We start from the raw sequence: 18,552 nt of genomic DNA, 5'->3' as shown, positions 1-18,552 counted from the left end.
ACTATCGTGGATCGAGGTGGACGATGGATGTAACGCTTTTTCTTTGAAGTTGGATTTAGCAAAAGGTTAGTAGTGATGTGATACATAAATGGAACTTGTACTAGGTTATTAACAAGTTGGTGACAACTATATAATAGTTTAACTAACAGTGACAATTATAAATAATATCTCAATAAGATCATCTATCAAATTTTATAATATTATGACAAACTTTTTACTTTTGATATTCGAGCTGTTTGTAATAAGTAAAAAGATTGTTGAGGCTTTTGGACTTGTGCGTTGGTTCTTTATTATATGGAAGACATGTGGGGGTCTGCGTTTTCGGCTATTCAGTGGAAGAGCTATATATAAATAAAGAATTATTGACCGCGAGTTGAAGATGGACTTAAACAAAAATTTATCTTTCTCAACTTATTAAACTATGGTTGTATAAATTGGTCCAGAGGACACCTACACGCCCGTCTATACTGCAATCCAGTTATTACAAAAACGATTCTCTTAAAATTTATTATATGATTTAAATCGGTTTAAACCATTTTTAGATCGGTTTAAACCATTTTAAATCGGTTTAAATTTTTTAAATTAAATAATAATATTGGTACAAATTCATAAATGTTTTATTTTGTTTGTTTTGTATATTTAATTTTAATAATTTATCAAAACAGTTTATTAATTAAAACCCACAAACTGAAAGAAGAGCAGAGTGAGCTTTTTTACTTGAAAATTTATCAAAAATTATGAAAATTCGAAATTTTCTTTATGTTATAAATTTTGTTTTGTAATTTAATTACATTTATACTATATAATTAAGAGACTCATACATTAAAATGACGCTTGTAAAAAAATATCAAATCCAAATCGTTATACATTAGCATGTAACCATGTCCGAATCAGATTGGATTTCACGATGTAAATCTGAATACAGTCGAGTCAAATTAACCAAGACTAAACATTATGTATGTTTTGTTTATTTTAGATGGATCGGGCCGTTGTTCAAAAAAAAAAAGATGGATCGGGCCAGGCTAATCATATTGACATGCACTGATCTTGTTAGGGGATGACTGTCTGACATAATCATTTTGCGACCATTTTTCAAAATTCCACGATAGTTATTTGTCTCTTTTTTTTCTTTTTTTTTTTTGTAACACCGATAGTTATTTGTCTCAAAATTGTAAATTAGATTCCTTAAAAAAAAAATCTTTCGGCCATGATCCTGATACAGAATCACAAATATAGGAAAACAGGATTAGAGACTGTTGGACTTGTGCTATATAATCTAATCTAACGCAAATGGGTCGTAATTCAGCTGTTAGATACTTCTCGCTTCTTGTATGGACCATATTTTATTTACTGTATTGTCAAAGTAGGAATTGTAATATCAAGTAAAGTTGGGACTATTTCCTTAAAAGTAAGATCATGAAAGAAAGATTAACGTTTACCAAAAAAGTTTAAAATACTCTTTTGACATCTACTTTTTTAGTTCGGATGTATCAACAAAAAAAAAAAAAATCAGAGCTAACATGGTCGGACATGATAACTCATCTCTCCCTCATCTTGAGATTGTGCTTTAACAAAGTCAAAGCAATGAGAGAGCATTTCATCAAGATCTTTATGTCCTTTGTCTTCCTTCTTACGTATTTCATTTTTTTCCTTCCCACAGTTCATGCAAAATAGGAATAATCTAAATATAGATTTTTAAACAAACGCAATTCTTTTCCTTTAACTAAATAAAATTCATCTAACAAAATACTAACTTTTTACAGTAAAAAGAAAATCCACTTTGGAGTTGGTAAACAGCCTATTAAGTTCTTAATTATAGTTAGTAAATGTAGACATTTAATTTGCCATAAGATAATGAGATTAGTTTACCTTTCGATTTTTGTTCAAAAAAAAAGTTTACCTTTCGATTCATTTTTTCAAACTTAAAAAAAAAGAAAAGAAAAATATACTGCTTTAAATTGATAACACAACATCTACACTACGTTGCATTACTTGGGAAATAATGTTCCAAGTTTATAACAAACAAACAAAAATAATAATTTTGAACCATTTAAATACAACTTTAAAAAGAGAAGACGCCGATAACGAAGTTGACCAGACTACCTAACGATCACATCGATCGCATAAGAAGAAGAAGACAAAACCCATCAGAAAACAAATTCCGACAAGAACAAAGCTTTCTGTAATAATGGAGATTTGAGTAATAAGAAGAAGAAAGAGATTGAAAAATGGTGGAGGGTTGGCGAAATGGGTTTCGAGAGGCGACGAATTCGAAGCCTCTGTTCGTGACGATCTACGCGACGGTGATCATCGGCGTTCTCGTCTCCTCCTTCTATGTCTTCTCCGCTATTTACTCTCCCACCAATGGCTCCACCTCTTGGCTCTCTTCTCCTCCTCTCTCCAGTAACACACTCTCTCTCCCCTATGCATTTACTGTGGTGGCAATAGTTAATCTCTTCAAAGTTTGGATCTTTTTGTTGTTTTGAGTTTGATTATTGTGTTGACTCTGTAATCAAGTTGATGTCTGAACATTAAGTGAGATTTTCTGAAGTTTAGGTTCTCACCGTTGACCATAAATCTCAATGTTCGTTTTTGAGACAATGGGTTTTGTCTTTCGATCACTTTAGTTGATTTAACATCGTAGCTTTTGTGTCCAAACAAGTGGTTATTACTAATGTACTTGGATCTGAATTTTAGTATGTCTTTAAAGTTTTTGTCTTTTTCCCCGAGACTTATGTCTTAGTTCAATCAAGAGTTCATGGTATCAAGCTAGATGATCTCACTAACCAGTAGAAGCTAAAAGTTTGGTTCTTTTGCTATTATGTACGGATGTATTTGTAGCTGCTGGTCGAATCCACAAACTTCCACAAGATAATGCAACGTCTCAGTCACTACCAGTTGCACTGCCACCGCCAGCTCCGGAGGAAGAAGCTAAAGGCAAATCATCATTGGGTAAAATCTGGGTGTCTCCTCCTAAAGACAAGAAGATGCCACCTCTTGAAGCCTTTAAACTAACTAAAGAGTTGTTTGGAGAAAGAGTGAAGGACAATGTGATAATAGTCACTTTTGGGAACTATGCTTTCATGGATTTCATCTTGACTTGGGTTAAACACTTGACTGATTTAGATCTCTCCAACATTCTAGTTGGTGAGCTTATACTTATTAATATCTATCTATGTGTTGTTGTTATTGTCCATTTACTAACTTTATGTTATGTGGGGGGGATTCATAGGTGCGATGGATACAAAGTTACTAGAGGCTTTGTACTGGAAAGGTGTTCCGGTTTTCGACATGGGAAGCCATATGAGCACAGTGGATGTAGGGTGGGGCTCCCCTACGTTTCACAAAATGGGAAGAGAGAAAGTTATTCTCATAGATTCTGTCTTGCCTTTTGGTTATGAGCTTCTAATGTGTGACACTGACATGGTCTGGCTTAAGGTACTACTTCTATTAATACTCTTTATGTCTCCCTGTTATCTTTCATTGATCTGATGATTATTGATGTGACAGAACCCTCTGCCTTATCTGGCTCGGTACCCTGATGCTGATGTTCTGACATCGAGCGACCAAGTTGTGCCTACGGTGGTGGATGACAGCTTGGATATATGGCAACAAGGTAAGATACTCCCTCCGTTTCAAATTAGTTGTCGTTCTTAAGAAACTAGTTAAATTTTCAAATTTGTTCTAGTTTAATTGAGAGCAAAAGAGATAAATTAATAGAAAAGATTGCATTGAAATCATAGAACCACACTTATTTTGTAACGAAAATTTTACGCTACAACAACAACTAATTTGAAACGGAAGGAGTACTAGATAGAGACATGCATTGCTCTCTTTTCTAGCTAGTAACTTTTCATTCTTCTTTTTCTTGGACTTTGAAAGTTAGCGGTGCATACAACATAGGGATCTTCCATTGGCGTCCATCAGAGTCTGCCAAAAAGCTGGCTAAAGAGTGGAAAGACATTCTCATAGCAGACGACAAGGTTTGGGATCAGAACGGGTTCAATGAGATCGTTAGGAGACAGCTAGGTCCATCAGTGGACGGTGACAGTGGACTCTTCTACGCTTATGATGGTAATCTCAAGGTTGGGATCTTGCCTGCTAGCATCTTCTGCAGTGGTCACACTTATTTCGTTCAGGTAAAACAACCTCTCTGTTCTTGCGTTTGGTTTGTATCTAATCTTCTTCCTTTGTGGCTATCACTCTCAATAGTTAACTTATGTTTTTAATGTAGGCTATGTATCAGCAGCTCAGGCTAGAACCGTATGCGTTGCATACAACGTTTCAGTACGCAGGTACCGAAGGAAAACGCCATAGGCTTCGAGAGGGGATGGTTTTCTTTGACCCACCAGAGTATTACGATGCGCCAGGTAAATAGATTTATCATTATCTTTGGACGTTTTAATCTTGTTGATTTGTAAAACTCCAACAACTCAATGCAGGAGGTTTCGTTTCTTTTAAACCGTCTATTCCAAAGAGCATGTTACTAGATGGGAATCATACTATTGAGTCACACTTTACACTCGTTAACCACCAAGTACGCATCTACTAATCCTCCCTGGGAGAAGCTATATGCTAACTTGGACACCTTCTAATTTTACCTTTGGTCCACTTTGGCAGATGAAACAGATCAGATCAGCGTTAGCCATTGCGTCTCTGCTAAACCGTACGCTGGTGAGTCTACTCAACAGCTTATGTGCCTATCAATTGATTCTTATGTATATCTGGTTGGTCATCAGGTGATGCCACCAATATGGTGCAGGTTAGATAGGCTTTGGTTTGGACATCCTGGTACTCTTGAGGGATCTATGACACGCCAACCTTTCATCTGCCCTCTTGATCATGTATTTGAGGTAATGATGTCAATATATACTTTCTTGTTCCTTCTCTGCAAGTGCCTCATAACACCCTGAAGGATCTTAATTACAGGTTAATATCATGCTAAAGGAGATGCCAGAGGAAGAGTTTGGGCCTGGGATTGGTATCAGAGAATATTCTTTTCTGGATAATCCATCATTACCGAAACAAGTTAAAGAGTCATGGCTTGATGTTCAGCTTTGTCAAGAAGGAAAAGAAGGATGCGTGGCATCGAATATCACAAGCTCCTCTGGGGTTCTTAAGTACCCAAAGCGGAGCAACGAAGATACGGTAACTAAAAATCTCTCTGTTATTTATGTTTTTAAAAAGATGACTACCTTAGCCTCATTGCTTTGTTTTTGGTGCTACACTTCAGTTCAAGGCGATTTTTTCTTCCTTCAACGATGTCAAAGTGATTAAGTTCTCTTCAATAGAAGATGCTTTCACAGGATTCTCCGACAAGGTTAGTAGATCTTTGGAACCGTGAAACATTCGGACATGTTGATACAAACATGTAGATCTTATATATATCTGGTTTGTGTGCAGGGGAGAGAAGAGAGATTCAGAAGACGGGTGAAGAGATATGTGGGGATATGGTGTTGTGAGGAGAACAAGACTCCGGGGCATATTTACTATGATATGTATTGGGACGAGAAACCTGGTTGGAAACCAGTTCCTCCACAGACACCAGAAGAGGATCATCCTCCTCTTTGATGATACTTTGACCACACGCAAGAGAAACTTCAAGAAGCAGAAGCTATACACTTAGTTTTTTTTTTTACTTCTTTTCTTACGACCTTTTACTACTGTAAAACTGAAACTCAAACGTATAATCATGTTTTGACAATAGGTTTGGACACAGAAAATCATTTTCTCATATAATTTATCTGTTTTATGAGTATTTATCCAAAGTGAACCCAAATTTCAATGGATATCTCACAGAACTGAAACATTCAAAATCTCAAAAAAAAATTTGTATCATGATCTCAATTTCTAATATGTATCTAAAATATAATATTATTGAACATCTAAAATAAATATATATTACATGAAAGTTGATAGTTGAAACTTGAAGTTTTTAATTTTTGGTTTTGTTTTCACTGAATGATGTTTATTAATTCATGAGAACTTGGTTTTCGTTTTATGTTTCAATTAATAAATATGTTTACCTTTTTTTATTTTGAACAAGATATGAGCCCGTTGCAACGCAACGGGTTTTGTTTGATGTTTTATTTTAATAAAAACTATAAAATAAAAATTATTTTATTATAGTATTATGATTGTTTTTTGCATATGTTTTTGAGATTTATTTTATAACTAAAACTCATTTTTACACATAAGTTCAAGTTAATATTTGTTTTTTATAGTTATGGTGCATAGATGAGTTGTTATAAAATTTATACTAAGATTAGAGAAAATACTATACATAAACATTTAAATTGAACAAAATCTGAAATAAGAAATAAAAAGTAAAAAGAAATGAAAGTTAAATACACCAATCGAATCAATGACAACATTATACATGTTCTTATGTACTAATTTAATATTTTATTAAATAAGTCTTTAAATTTTTATTTTGCTAGGATTTATAAAAAAAGGAAAACATTCTATTTTATAAATATTCATTTTATTCACAATTAAAAAATAAAAAATAATATTAAATACTCTTTTACAAATTTGTTTAAGATTTTAGAAAAGGTAAATTATTGTCATATAACCTATTAAAATTTTCTTCTCTTTAGAATTTTAGAAACAATATTGCTATCAAATAATTATTTTTAGTTATAAATAAATATTTTCAAAATTGCTATTTTTACAAATCGTATGAATACTAATTTTATACTTCTTTGTTAATTATATAATTTTTAGTATCATGTTCATCATCAAACACTCTCTTAAAAATTATATCAAATACATTTTTACAATTCTCTTTTGGTTAGGACTTAAAAATATTATACAAATTTCTTTTGTTTAGTATTTTTTTTTATAAAAAAAAGGAAAACAACTATCAAATATTTTTTTACAGTTTGTAGGATTTTAGAAAACGAAATTAATATTACATACTGTTTTTGCAATTATATTTTGTCTAGGATTTAAAAAACAAAATTCTATCAAATAACTATTTCCAGTTAATATTAACTATTTTTAAAAGTTGCAATTTTCAAAATTCGTTTTTACAATTTTTCTTGTTAATTGAATAATTGTTACTATCATGTTTATCATTAAATTTTTGAATTAAAAATTACTGTTAAATAAAATTTACAATTCTCTCTAGTAACGATTTAAAAGAAAAAAAAAAACAAATCTTAATTGGTTAAGATGAGAAAAAAAATTCTTTTAGAAATTTCTTTTATTTAATATTTTAAGAAAAGAAGAAGTTATTTTCACATAATGGAAGTTTTTATTGACACATACAAAATCTAATTTTTTAATTGGCACATATCACAATCATATTACAATTAGTTTTTGTTTAACATTTTTTTCTTAAAAGTTAATGTTTATCTTTTATAATTCTCTATCTTTAGTATCTTTTAAAACAAACAATTATAATAAAATATAATAATAACAATATTAATAATAATAATAATTGTAAAATTAATAATAAAAAGACTATTAAATAATATTTATAAGTAATTCTTAAGAAAAAAATGTTTTTATTATTTTAGTGTATATATATATTTATTATGATATAGTTTAACAAATATCACATTTATAAATATATAACTACCAATCATGTTAATTAGCAATTTTGAAGAACTAAACTTAATATAATCTTTTATATTTATATTTTCATTAAAAGTTTAGAAAAGAAAATTTATATTAAATAAATTGTTTTCAAATCTATTTTTTTAGGATTTTGAAAAAGGAAAATTTTTAAAAACAATTACTACTAAATATTTTTTAAAATCGTTTTTACTATTAAATAATTTTTTAAAGTAGTTATTCAAAAACTTTTTTTATTATCTTATTATATATATATATATATAATTTTAATCATTATATATTTAAAGACATGTTACAATTTTAGAAGAAAAATTATTATCAAATAATCTTTTGCCATTATCTTTTGATTAGTATTTTGAAAAGGAAAATTACTATTAAATAATATATATAATAAGATTTTTAATAAAATTTGTTTTTGTTAATATCTTAGTATATATATTTTTAATTATGAGATAGCTTAACACATGTCATAATCTTAAATATATAATTGCTATGTGTCGCGATCCAGTTAATTAGCAACTTTGAAGAACTAAGTTTTATATAATAAGATGATTACGTTTGATATTCTTTGCTTAGTTTTGAATCGATTTTACTTTAAAACCGAAAAACCGATTGGGATCCGAACCTGAAATTACATCGGGTTATATTTGTTCTTTGAAGATTTACTAACCTCGACCCAAATCCGATAGAACCCGAAACGGTCCTGAACCAAACTTTCATGTAACTCAAATGGCACTGATTTTGTTATATCCGAAACACCGAGATCCGATTTGACTCCGATTGGGACTCTGATGCCTATGCCTAGTTGACAAAAAAAAAACTCCAGAAATATAATGAAGACTAATTATTCACGGGCCTCCGATGTGATGCGACCGTTACATGGGCCTGTCAAATACATTGGGATTCCTGACCGGTAACCCAGCCCGGTTGAGCCAACATCAGGCGATTAGAGAAGGCCACGTAAACTACTTCATGCACACGTAAGACGTGTGATCCTCTCTCACTCTCCGTCATCGGCAAACACCATGGGCCCTCGCTGACCAAAACTCATCGTCGCTCAGAAGGTGCTCCGTCAACTCACGGAGGAAACATAACGTTCTAAACGCCGTCAGATATCTATATTATTCTTCCACTTATAAATAACCCACGGTCCTCCATGTGTCTTCTCCTCAGTCTCTCCCAAACATAACCAGGAGCTTCGTTCCAGTTTTGAATATTTTGGGTTGTTCTCGTATTAAAAGGTATGATTCAAAAGGATTTTCATTTAATTGTTTTTTCTTAGCTTTCTCACTTCTTTCAAACTTTTTTTTTGTGTGTGTTCTGAAAATCATTCAAATAGTTTCTTTCATGGCGCTTTTTAACAGTTGCATTCTCCTTCGTTATCTCTTAAACCACATTGATATTGATAAATTTTCCATTGAATTGTTTTTCTTAGCTTTGTCACTTCTTTCAATATTTTTTTTGGGTTATGAATCATTCAAATAATTTATTTTGTTGGAACTTTTTAACAGTTGCATTCTCCTTCGTTATCTCTTAAGCCCATTGATATTGATAGATTTTTGAACCGTCGTTTTCTTTACATTGATGGCGATTAAATTAACCATGAAAACAACTTTTCCTCCATTATACTGACCAGAACACTCCTAACGAATCGGAAAACCATTTTTTCCTGAAAGAGTTTGTAAAGTTTTGTCGATTCCGAAGTTTTTTTGGTAGTGACAACTGTTCATACTTTACTTTTCCTATTATTGGACAGAAAAATAGGAAAATTTTGTCGATTATAAAAAAGACATTTATCATCAGTTACGTCGTCCTTTTGCTCCCGCATTGCCTGTAATGCTGCTAAATCTCTGTAGTCTTTGATGGCCTATTTAAAGGAAAATAACTCAACAGCAATATATAAAGTAAAAGTAAATCCACAAGTTTCAGAGAGGAGAGACACGCTTAACCTGCAGAGATCGATATAAAAGGTAACACTCAAGAGCAATATATCATAACCTTTTTTTGTTCAAACTGTATCATAACCTCATATTTCAATTTTTAATATTTCACTGAATGATTATACCTGATCTGAGAAATATTTTTTTTTTTGTAAAAAGATCTGAGAAATATTTAACATTTCATTTGAGATTTTGATTGAAAACAACTAAAGACGAAGAGTTAATTCTTGAGACTCCTTTCTTCTTCGATTCTTACTTCATTCTTTTTTTCTTTTGACTCGGTTCCTTTTTTCTGGACATGCATCAAGATTTTTTCGTGAATTGAAGCTAACTCTTTTTATTTTCTTGGTGTTTTAGCTCTTTGGTTTGTCTCCAAACACGTGACTGGTAACGATTCCACTGTGATGATGTTGCAAATAGTTTAACTTTCTTTACTTCTGGTTGTAAGAAACTCTAGTGTCTCTTTCTTCAGTTTTAAATGACCACGAGAGGATCAGGAGAAAACATATTAATTTGTTTTTTTCTTACTTATAGCTCTATCTTATATTTTCCTTATGTGTTCCCTAAATATGTATAGAGACATATATATTTAAATGTCAGAAACTTCTGCGCAAAAACAAATATTCTTTGAAACTTTTGATTTGTGTGTGAGGAAGGATGACTTTACCCCCCTTTATTAGACCACTTTCTACTAAAAAGCAGAAACTAAATATTTATATTTTTTTAGACCATCGCTTGTCTCTATCAAGTTCATCTTTAAACTATTTTATTATAATTCTAAAGACAAAAATTTGATCTACCCTGGTGCTTCGACAATCCTATAGTTTTTTCTTCTTCTTTGGGGGTCTTTTCCTCCGATCTCCAAATTAATTAATCTTCGAACACTCTTGTCTTTATCAAGATTATTGCCCCTAATAATGAACCTTCATATCTTCTTTTTTTGTTAATTTAGAATAATATACAGTATATATAAAACTTGTATCCTTTTGAGTTCCTTAATTTCTTGAAAATATTTTAAAGAATACTATTTCTTAATCTTAATGGGGGGGGGGGGGGGGGGGAAATTAAAGTTTAAACTACATTAAAAATCATTCTGTCGAGTAGTTGTGATCAGAACATAATTCTTTAAATAATTTATCCATATGATGTATTCATGATTCAGACCATTTGATTCAAATGTTAACTACATCTATGGCCCTTTTTATTATTGAATTTTCACCAACTTTCCATTAGCTGAGTTGCTTATCTAATGAATTAATTAAGCCCTACTCTTATTGATAGCGGATTGTTGGTAACTACTTTCTAGCATTTCTTAACTTTGTTTTATAAGTATGTATATCCATCTTTATTTATGATGCAGTGGTGTTTAGTTGTGATGTTTTGTAACACACTGTTTATATGGTATATAGGGCTTAAAAGGCAGAGGGCATAAAGAAGTGTGCAAAGATGTTTACTTGCATAAACTGTACAAAAATGGTAGACAGAGATGAAGAAGATGAAGATGTAGCCCGTGGGAGCACTACTCCCAACACTAAAGAAGCTGTTAAAAGCCTAACTACACAGGTCTCTCTGCCTATCTAAAGATCTATCCTTGTGCTCTTTTTCATTTTATTTTGGTGATTAAGTTATAATGCTTTGGGCCTTAAACTGTTTAACACTTGTGGTTAAAAAAGGGGTTTAAAAAAAATCTTTTTTACTGTTAAAGAGTTCATATTAGGCTATCAAGTACAAAAGTATAGAGTATAGAGTTCACAAGATAGTTAGCGGTTACTGTTGTTAAGGCTTTGCATGTTACAGACAATATTCGGATCTTTAGACAAGATTTTATGTTGATGCTACATGACCTCCCTAGATACTCTTAGAAATCTATCTTTAATAGGTGTGTCAGTGTTTTTTTCTTTCCCTTGTATGTGACAAGACATAAAATGGAGCAACAGTTAGTACAATAATCAAAACAAATCTAGCAAAATCTCAGAATCATATTTCACACTGAATAATAGTATTACGGCTGATGCTTTGTGTGGGTGCTATTTTACTAAGATTGATAGGAAAGGGTTAACGGAGTCACGCCTAGTTGAACATGATCTTTGCTTGTTCTTGAAGATTGATCTATTAGCTCAAGTGGCTTCTTACCTAGACATGAGAAAAATATTATGGTGGGGAAACTATATAGTATACATTAAAATTACCCAAAAAAAAAACAGATATTGTGATGACGATGTTCTATTCATGGAGAAGACAAGATGAACTAAAAATTATTATTAGATCTTCTAGCTTTATTGATGCTCTGTCCAACAATATGTTTAAGATTTTACTTTAATTGACTTCTTGGGTACGAATGCTATGCAGATCAAAGATATGGCGTCAAAAATTTCTGGTGCTTCTAAAAAATCCAAGCCACCCTCCGGCTCCTCAAGCAGCAGCTTGGGGAAAGAGCAGAGAAAGTATCCGGATCTGGACACTGCATCTGATAGTGTTCCATACCCTTATATGGGTGGTGGAAGCACTAGTTCCACTCCTGCTTGGGACGTCCCAAGCTCCTCTCACCATCAAGTTGAACGGGCAGATTCAAGATTCACATCAATGTATGCCGGTGAACGCGAATCAGTCTCTGCTCAGTCGTGTGATGTGGTACCAGAGGATGACGAGCCAAAAGAGTGGGTGGCTCAAGTAGAGCCTGGTGTTCACATTACATTCGTCTCACTTCCTAGTGGAGGAAATGATCTTAAACGGATACGTTTCAGGTATATTAATACTTCATGACGTAAAATGATTTTGAATGATGCTAACAGTTTACTTGTGTCTTTGTTGAAGCCGGGAGGTGTTTGACAAGTGGCAAGCTCAGAGGTGGTGGGGTGAGAACTATGACAGAATAGTTGAGCTTTACAATGTTCAGAGATTTAACCGGCAAGCCCTTCAAACCCCTGGTGGATCCGAAGACCAGGTAAAATCATCAATCTCATAAAGATTTGTAATGATCACATTACTTGTTCTTCAGACAAGAATGTGCTTGTGTGGGTGGGTGTTTCTTGAGGCCCACGAATTAGAAGGTTTATGAGTAAAATCTCAACTTGTTTCTTCTTCAGTCGCAGAGAGATTCAACTTACACAAGAATCGAATCAGCAAGAGAAAGCAGAGACTGGACTCCAAGAAACAACTACAGGCCTCCAGGTGGTAGCAGCATCCCACATCACTTTTATGGACCACCAATGGACGCAGCAAGAACCACCACCTCATCTAGGGATGAACCGCCTTCCCTCAGTAACTCTAGTGAAATGCAAGCAGAGTGGGTTGAAGAGGACGAGCCTGGGGTTTATATTACCATCAGACAGTTACCAGACGGAACCAGAGAGTTACGCCGTGTCAGATTCAGGTAAACCTAAACTCTTTTAGATGATAACTTGATCAGCAAGTTAACGCTATCCAATCACTAGACTAGAGAACCGGTTCCTTTTTAACCCTAAACGTTAACCAAACTAAACCGGTTGTTTGCAGTCGGGAACGGTTTGGGGAAGTGCATGCTAAGACATGGTGGGAGCAGAACAGAGACAGGATACAAACACAATATCTCTAACTAAGTGAAGGAAAAAGAGAGACCACTTTTTAACACAGGTAAGGTAACTTGGAAATGAAGGAAACTTGTGTAGCTTGTGACGCAAGATACAGTGTTAACATTCAATATGATTTGGTTTTTGTTCTTACACAGAATAAAAAAGAGCGTAGACCAGACCAGCATTGGTTCTTAGATAGTACCGGATGCTTTGCATTCTTCTAGTAGATTAAGCATGTGACGTTCCGGTGCACTGAGCGAAGGCAAGAATCGACGCTTGGGATTGCATTGGCTAGTTACCGATGGTTTTGTCATAAAGCCATCAGGTTCTGTGGGACCACATGAGCTGGTTCCAACAGATTCTACTACATCCGTTCCATCTTGAGCAATGTCCAAGTCGCCTCGTCTCCTCATGGACGCCGACACTCTCTCTTTCCATATTCTCCCATCCTGTGCAACAAAAACGATCACAAAAAGAGCGTAAAGCTCTCTATAACACTCCTTATGTTTGCATTAGTAAACCATAACTATTTTATTTTCTTGGAACTTCAAGAAACCTGTGAGTGAAGATCATACATTGAGAATGGATGGCTCGGGGAGTGGACATTGGATCGGTTGATCAATGTCCATGGGCTCGATAGGGTGTTCCACCGGTTTAAACTCTGTTGCTACTTCGATCCCATGAGTTGAACCAACAAGTTCAGTAGTACTTGATGGCAATGCTTCCCTCATATCCTGAAACAAGATTAATGTCATCTGTATTTGAAAGAAGCAAACACGTATCCGAAGAAATAAATAATCGCAGATTCAAGTATAGCTTATAAATCAATTAAATGGAAATGTGTTATGGAACCAGATTATGAACAGAGATAATGTTTTGGCTTGAACTAGTAAAATGGAGCTCAAAAATATCACCTTGAAAAAATAAAAAACAAACAAATGTAAGCATGTAATCATCAATTCCAAGCCTAAGTTGATTCTCAAGAAGATCAGAGGAAAAATGGCAGAAAAATCTTAAAGGTAGCTTAACCAAAAGAAAAACAAATCTACTGGAGAAGCAATCACTCTGAACATAAAGCTCAAGTACAAATTAACAGAACAACCACCTCATGTACCCATATAACTTAATCTTCAAGAGCCACATGAACCTGTACTGGAATAAGACAAGCAAATAGAGGAGAGAGCTTACGATGGCACTTTGTGTTCTTCTATGGCCGCTTCTACCAGCAGAAAATCTGGAGAAAATACCAACCATGGTACTGAATTTGTAAAGATGATTCCTTCTTGATCTTGAAGCTTTGGACTTGTTTTTTTCTCTGAAATATTGAAAAGGAAACAGTATAGTAAAGAAACTTGTGCCAAGAGTATAAGATTCTCCAAAGCACCAAGCAGAATAAACAAAAGCAGCCACAAAGCTAACTTCTTTAAGTCTCAAGAATATTGAACCGTGCTGATGATAAATGCTCTCTTAGGCCATGTACATCAGTGAACCCCATGGGAGGGGTTCACAAAGCATTTTTTTATTATTATTTTTTTCTGTTTGAATTTTATTTTATTTTTTTTTTTTTTTAAAAAAAAATTAATCGGACCAATCGCGAGCCGTCACGTGCCGTGGGATCCACGCTACAGTGTTGACCCGGGTTCACTGCAGTGAACTTGCAAGAGACAGGTTCACAACTTTTACTTATTTTAATATTTTTTTTTTTTCGAAAACCGTGTGAACTCCCCCATTGAACTCTCAATGGGGATGCCCTTAGCTCTTTAAGCTTTGCTTGGCTTCAACAGATTCTTGGTTATGCCTTCTTTGTAGTGTTCCTCCAACTTTTCTTTGTCTTGAAAATTCATATTATTGATGATCTCATAAAAATGAAATAATCCCATTATTGGCTTTATAAAAATTGCCATGTTTTCTGGTTCAGCTATATTAAAATTTATAGAATAAAGTATTCATTAGATTCACATCGCGAAAGCTACACATCAAACGAGTAGTTGGGGTTACTTAACGTATCTTAAATCATAATTTAGAGAGAGTTTTAAACTTACGTCTGACACTGTTCTGTCGTATTCTTTTTCTTGATTGCGTTTACAATAATTAATTCAGAAAAATTATAAGGAATCTTTTACCTGTCACGTGGTCAAATCCAATTAACTTCATTATTTTATTCATTAGGATAATTAATAACAAAATCTTGATTAACAATAGACTAAATAAAATACACTACTTTGGGATTTTTATTTCCAGTTTAGAATTCAATTTTCTGAATTTAAGGTTTAGGATTTGGATTTCAAGTCTAAAGTCTAGTTTTTAGTATATGTTAAAATTTTAAAATATAGGATTTAAATTGAAATTGAAAGGAAGTGACCTTTTATTTAAGATTTTCCCTTTTTCAAAAAATACTTTTCCTTTTTTTTAGTTTTAAGTAAAATATTTGGAATTTGGAATTTTTCATATTAGAAGCTCTATAAATAAGATTGTGGGGATAAATCTTTTTACCTAATCTCACATCTTTGGCTTTCATATTCACCGTCTCACCGCGCCTTAAAATATAGACCTCCGAAAATCAGTAGGGAAGCAAAATGAGCTTGCTCTTAGAGTGGCTAATCACGTGATCGCCACCACCCCCGCCGCGAAAACCTCCAACCTCGTGTTTTCGCCGGCGTCAATCAATGTCGTCCTCAGCTTCCTCGCCGCCAAGTCAGGCGGTTCCACCGCAGATCATATTCTCTCTTTGCTACAAGCTTCTTCGACCCAAGAGCTCAATACCGTGTCTTCCAAGATAGTAACAGACATCCTCGCCGACAGCACCGCGAGTGGCGGTCCAACGATCTCGGCAGCTAATGGAGTCTGGATCGACAAGTCTCTCTCTGTCGAGACTTCTTTTAAAGATCTCGATTTTGATGTCTCGAAGGCTCTCCAGGGTTTGGGTTTGAAGACGCCGTTGGAGAAGATTGTCCACAAGGCTTACATTGAGGTCGATGAAGCGGGAACGAAAGCTGCAGCTGCTACCAGTATATCTTGTTTTGGCGGTTGTTTCCAACCGCGAAAGAAGTACGACTTCGTGGCTGACCATCCCTTTCTCTTCCTTGTCAAAGAATATAGAAGCGGCCTGGTTATGTTCCTTGGTCAAGTTCTTGATCCTTGTATGCATTAAGTTTGTCGCGAAAGTACTATTATTATTACTCTTTTGTGGATTCCAGTGACCATTTTAATCTTTTATACCAAGTTTTCAAAAACAATCAAATATGAAATAAATAATAAATATTATATGGATATCTCAAATCTTGAAAACCCCCTCTTAAGAGTTTCATGCAAGTCCAATAACATGATCTGAACTCCTTTATCTCACTTGTTCCTCACGTCATTGATCTCAGAATCATTCAGGTTTTTTAAGAGAAGCCAAAATGTGTCTAAACACCAAACCGTAAAAAGAAAAGTCATTCATCCTCTTCGAAGTTCTTTTACACAACATAAAATAAAAGTTACTCTCGAGAAGATGCAATATCATGAGGACATCTGCTTTCGACTATGTCTGTTCTTGAACCTGTTTCACATGCGCGTGGTGATTAGACGTGTATTTTGTAATAGAACATCTACGTTTGCCAATCAATGTCAACATTTGCTGGAATTATTTAAATTTTTGCATATACACAACTAAGAAAAACTACAAGAAAAAGAATATACTTTCGTCCCATTTATAACTTGAAGAAAAAGTCTTCATGAACTGCACTTTTTTCAAAATTAGTTTGAACCTTTTATAAGCATGTGATACCCCAATTAATCAAAAAGAAAAGACTAAATAATCTTGGTGATACAAATGTTTGACATGAGGTGCTTGTTGATGAAGAGATCCAAAAGAAAAGAAGAAGCATGTATGTTTTACTAAGTGGCAGAAACCAAATCACGAGGATCATAAACAAGATCGGTCACCCAAGACTCTCTCACACCGGCTTCAGATTGATCTTCCGGCAGCTTTTTGGCCGAAATTTGGTGAGAGAGCAATGATGCAATCTAGCAAGCATTGCAACATGGGGCACACCATAATAAATAGGTTTGAAATTTTGAACGTAACTATTTTTTACAGTTTCTTACCTTATACAAATGCAAAATATGATGTAAAATATGAATATATTAACATCTTTTTAGCAATGGAAATCAGATATCCATGTCGTCTGACCACACAAACGGGTTAAATTTGAGTTTAGTAGATTTCGAACCTCAGATGCTTAGCATCTTTCCAAGCCCACAGTACCACTAGACTACGCTTGTGTGGTTGAAATTTAAAATTTAAATATAAACTTATACACATGAAACAAAAATAAAATGACATTTTTTCATAAATTATTTTTTATCTAAGTTTTAAATATTTGAATTAAACAATCTATATAGAATATTGACTGGATTTTTTTTAAATCAAAACTTAAATTTTAGAAATTTAATTAAAACAATAATGTAGAAAATTTTAAATAAAATTATATGAAATTTAAATTATAAATTATGGATGCAATTTTAATTTTAATTTTTTTTTAAATGTAAATTTGTTTGCTTTAAAACCAAATCTTTTCATTATTTTATTCATTAGGATAATTAAGAAAATCTTATTCACTAAGATAGTATAAATCTTTCAAATTAATAATCTTTTGGAGAGTATAAATCTTTACATTATTTTATTCATTAGGATAATTAAGAAAATCTTATTCACTACGATAGTATAAATCTTTCACTATTTTATTCACTAAGATAGTATAGTCTTTCAAATTAATAAAATAGAATATTTTTGGTTTAAATTTATATTTCCAGTTTAGAATTTAATTTTCTCAAGTTAAGTTTAGCATTCCTAATTTTGTTGATTCTGTTTTAAAAAGATACACCATTTTTGGCTTTAAATGTATATTTCCAGTTGAGAATTAAATTTTCTCAAGTTAGGATTTATTTAAATTAAATTTTGATTATTTTTTTAATGCTATTAACTTATTATTAACCCTATTTAATGAAGAAAAACGAAAATAATATTTATTTAAGATTTTTTCCTTAAAAAAACAATTTTATTCACTAAGATAGTATAAATCTTTCAAATTAATAAAATAAACTATTTTTGCTTTAAATATTTCCAGTTTAGAATTTAATTTTCTTAAGTTAATTTTAGCATTCCTAATTTCTGTTGATTCTGTTTAAAAAAATACACTATTTTTGGTTTAAAATTTATATTTCGAGTTTAGAATTAAATTTTCTCAAGCTAAGATTTATTTAAATTAAATTTTGAAAATTTTGTTAATGCTATTAACTTTTTATTAACCCTATTTAATGTCATTTTTATTTTTCTTTCATGTGTATAAATTTATATTTAAGTTTTAAATCTCAACCACACAAGCGTAGTCTAGTGGTACTTTGTGTTTGGAAAGATGCTAAGCACCTGAGGTTCGAAATCTACCAAAATTAAATTTATATTTCCAGTTTAGAATTTAATTTTCTTAAGTTAATTT

The 18,552-nt window shown here is 32.8% G+C and overlaps 3 protein-coding genes and 1 long non-coding RNA gene across 5 annotated transcripts; 2 read left to right on the top strand and 2 right to left on the bottom strand.

The window, feature by feature from the left end:
* Positions 1-633: 633 nt before the first annotated feature.
* On the bottom strand, positions 634-2,133 carry LOC117133668. Its single transcript, XR_004457605.1, has 2 exons — positions 1,901-2,133; positions 634-1,869 (listed from the first exon to the last, which is right to left on the bottom strand). It is a non-coding gene; the product is annotated as an uncharacterized LOC117133668 (long non-coding RNA).
* On the top strand, positions 2,060-5,762 carry LOC103865462 (arabinosyltransferase XEG113). 2 transcript variants are annotated; one of them, XM_009143252.3, is made up of 12 exons: positions 2,060-2,403; positions 2,830-3,147; positions 3,233-3,438; positions 3,511-3,616; positions 3,883-4,139; positions 4,235-4,370; positions 4,443-4,537; positions 4,621-4,674; positions 4,740-4,853; positions 4,930-5,148; positions 5,234-5,320; positions 5,404-5,762. In XM_009143252.3, exons 1-12 carry the CDS (start codon positions 2,229-2,231, stop codon positions 5,569-5,571), a joined length of 1,935 nt encoding a protein of 644 aa, XP_009141500.1. In that variant the 5' UTR covers positions 2,060-2,228; the 3' UTR covers positions 5,572-5,762. The 2 variants fall into 2 exon arrangements, with proteins under 2 accessions (XP_009141500.1, XP_009141501.1); XM_009143253.3 differs by having other exon boundaries at positions 2,063-2,403; positions 2,842-3,147.
* Positions 5,763-7,937: 2,175 nt separating this feature from the next.
* LOC103865461 (protein Brevis radix-like 1) lies at positions 7,938-13,513 on the top strand. The gene is made up of 7 exons (XM_009143251.3): positions 7,938-8,822; positions 9,459-9,551; positions 10,931-11,084; positions 11,871-12,265; positions 12,336-12,465; positions 12,608-12,894; positions 13,017-13,513. Exons 3-7 carry the CDS (start codon positions 10,968-10,970, stop codon positions 13,093-13,095), a joined length of 1,008 nt encoding a protein of 335 aa, XP_009141499.1. The 5' UTR covers positions 7,938-8,822; positions 9,459-9,551; positions 10,931-10,967; the 3' UTR covers positions 13,096-13,513.
* Positions 13,124-17,308, bottom strand: LOC103865460. Its single transcript, XM_009143250.3, has 4 exons — positions 17,162-17,308; positions 14,261-17,080; positions 13,648-13,806; positions 13,124-13,521 (listed from the first exon to the last, which is right to left on the bottom strand). The coding sequence occupies exons 2-4, from the start codon at positions 14,324-14,326 to the stop codon at positions 13,264-13,266; spliced, it is 483 nt and encodes a 160-aa protein (XP_009141498.1). The 5' UTR covers positions 14,327-17,080; positions 17,162-17,308; the 3' UTR covers positions 13,124-13,263.
* Between the last annotated feature and the right edge of the window lie 1,244 nt (positions 17,309-18,552).

Source organism: Brassica rapa, chromosome A04 (assembly GCF_000309985.2).
Source record: "Brassica rapa cultivar Chiifu-401-42 chromosome A04, CAAS_Brap_v3.01, whole genome shotgun sequence".
Taxonomy (NCBI): Eukaryota; Viridiplantae; Streptophyta; class Magnoliopsida; order Brassicales; family Brassicaceae; genus Brassica; species Brassica rapa.
The sequence above is the reverse complement of the archived record's forward strand: the minus strand, read 5'-3'. Positions and strand labels throughout refer to the sequence as shown.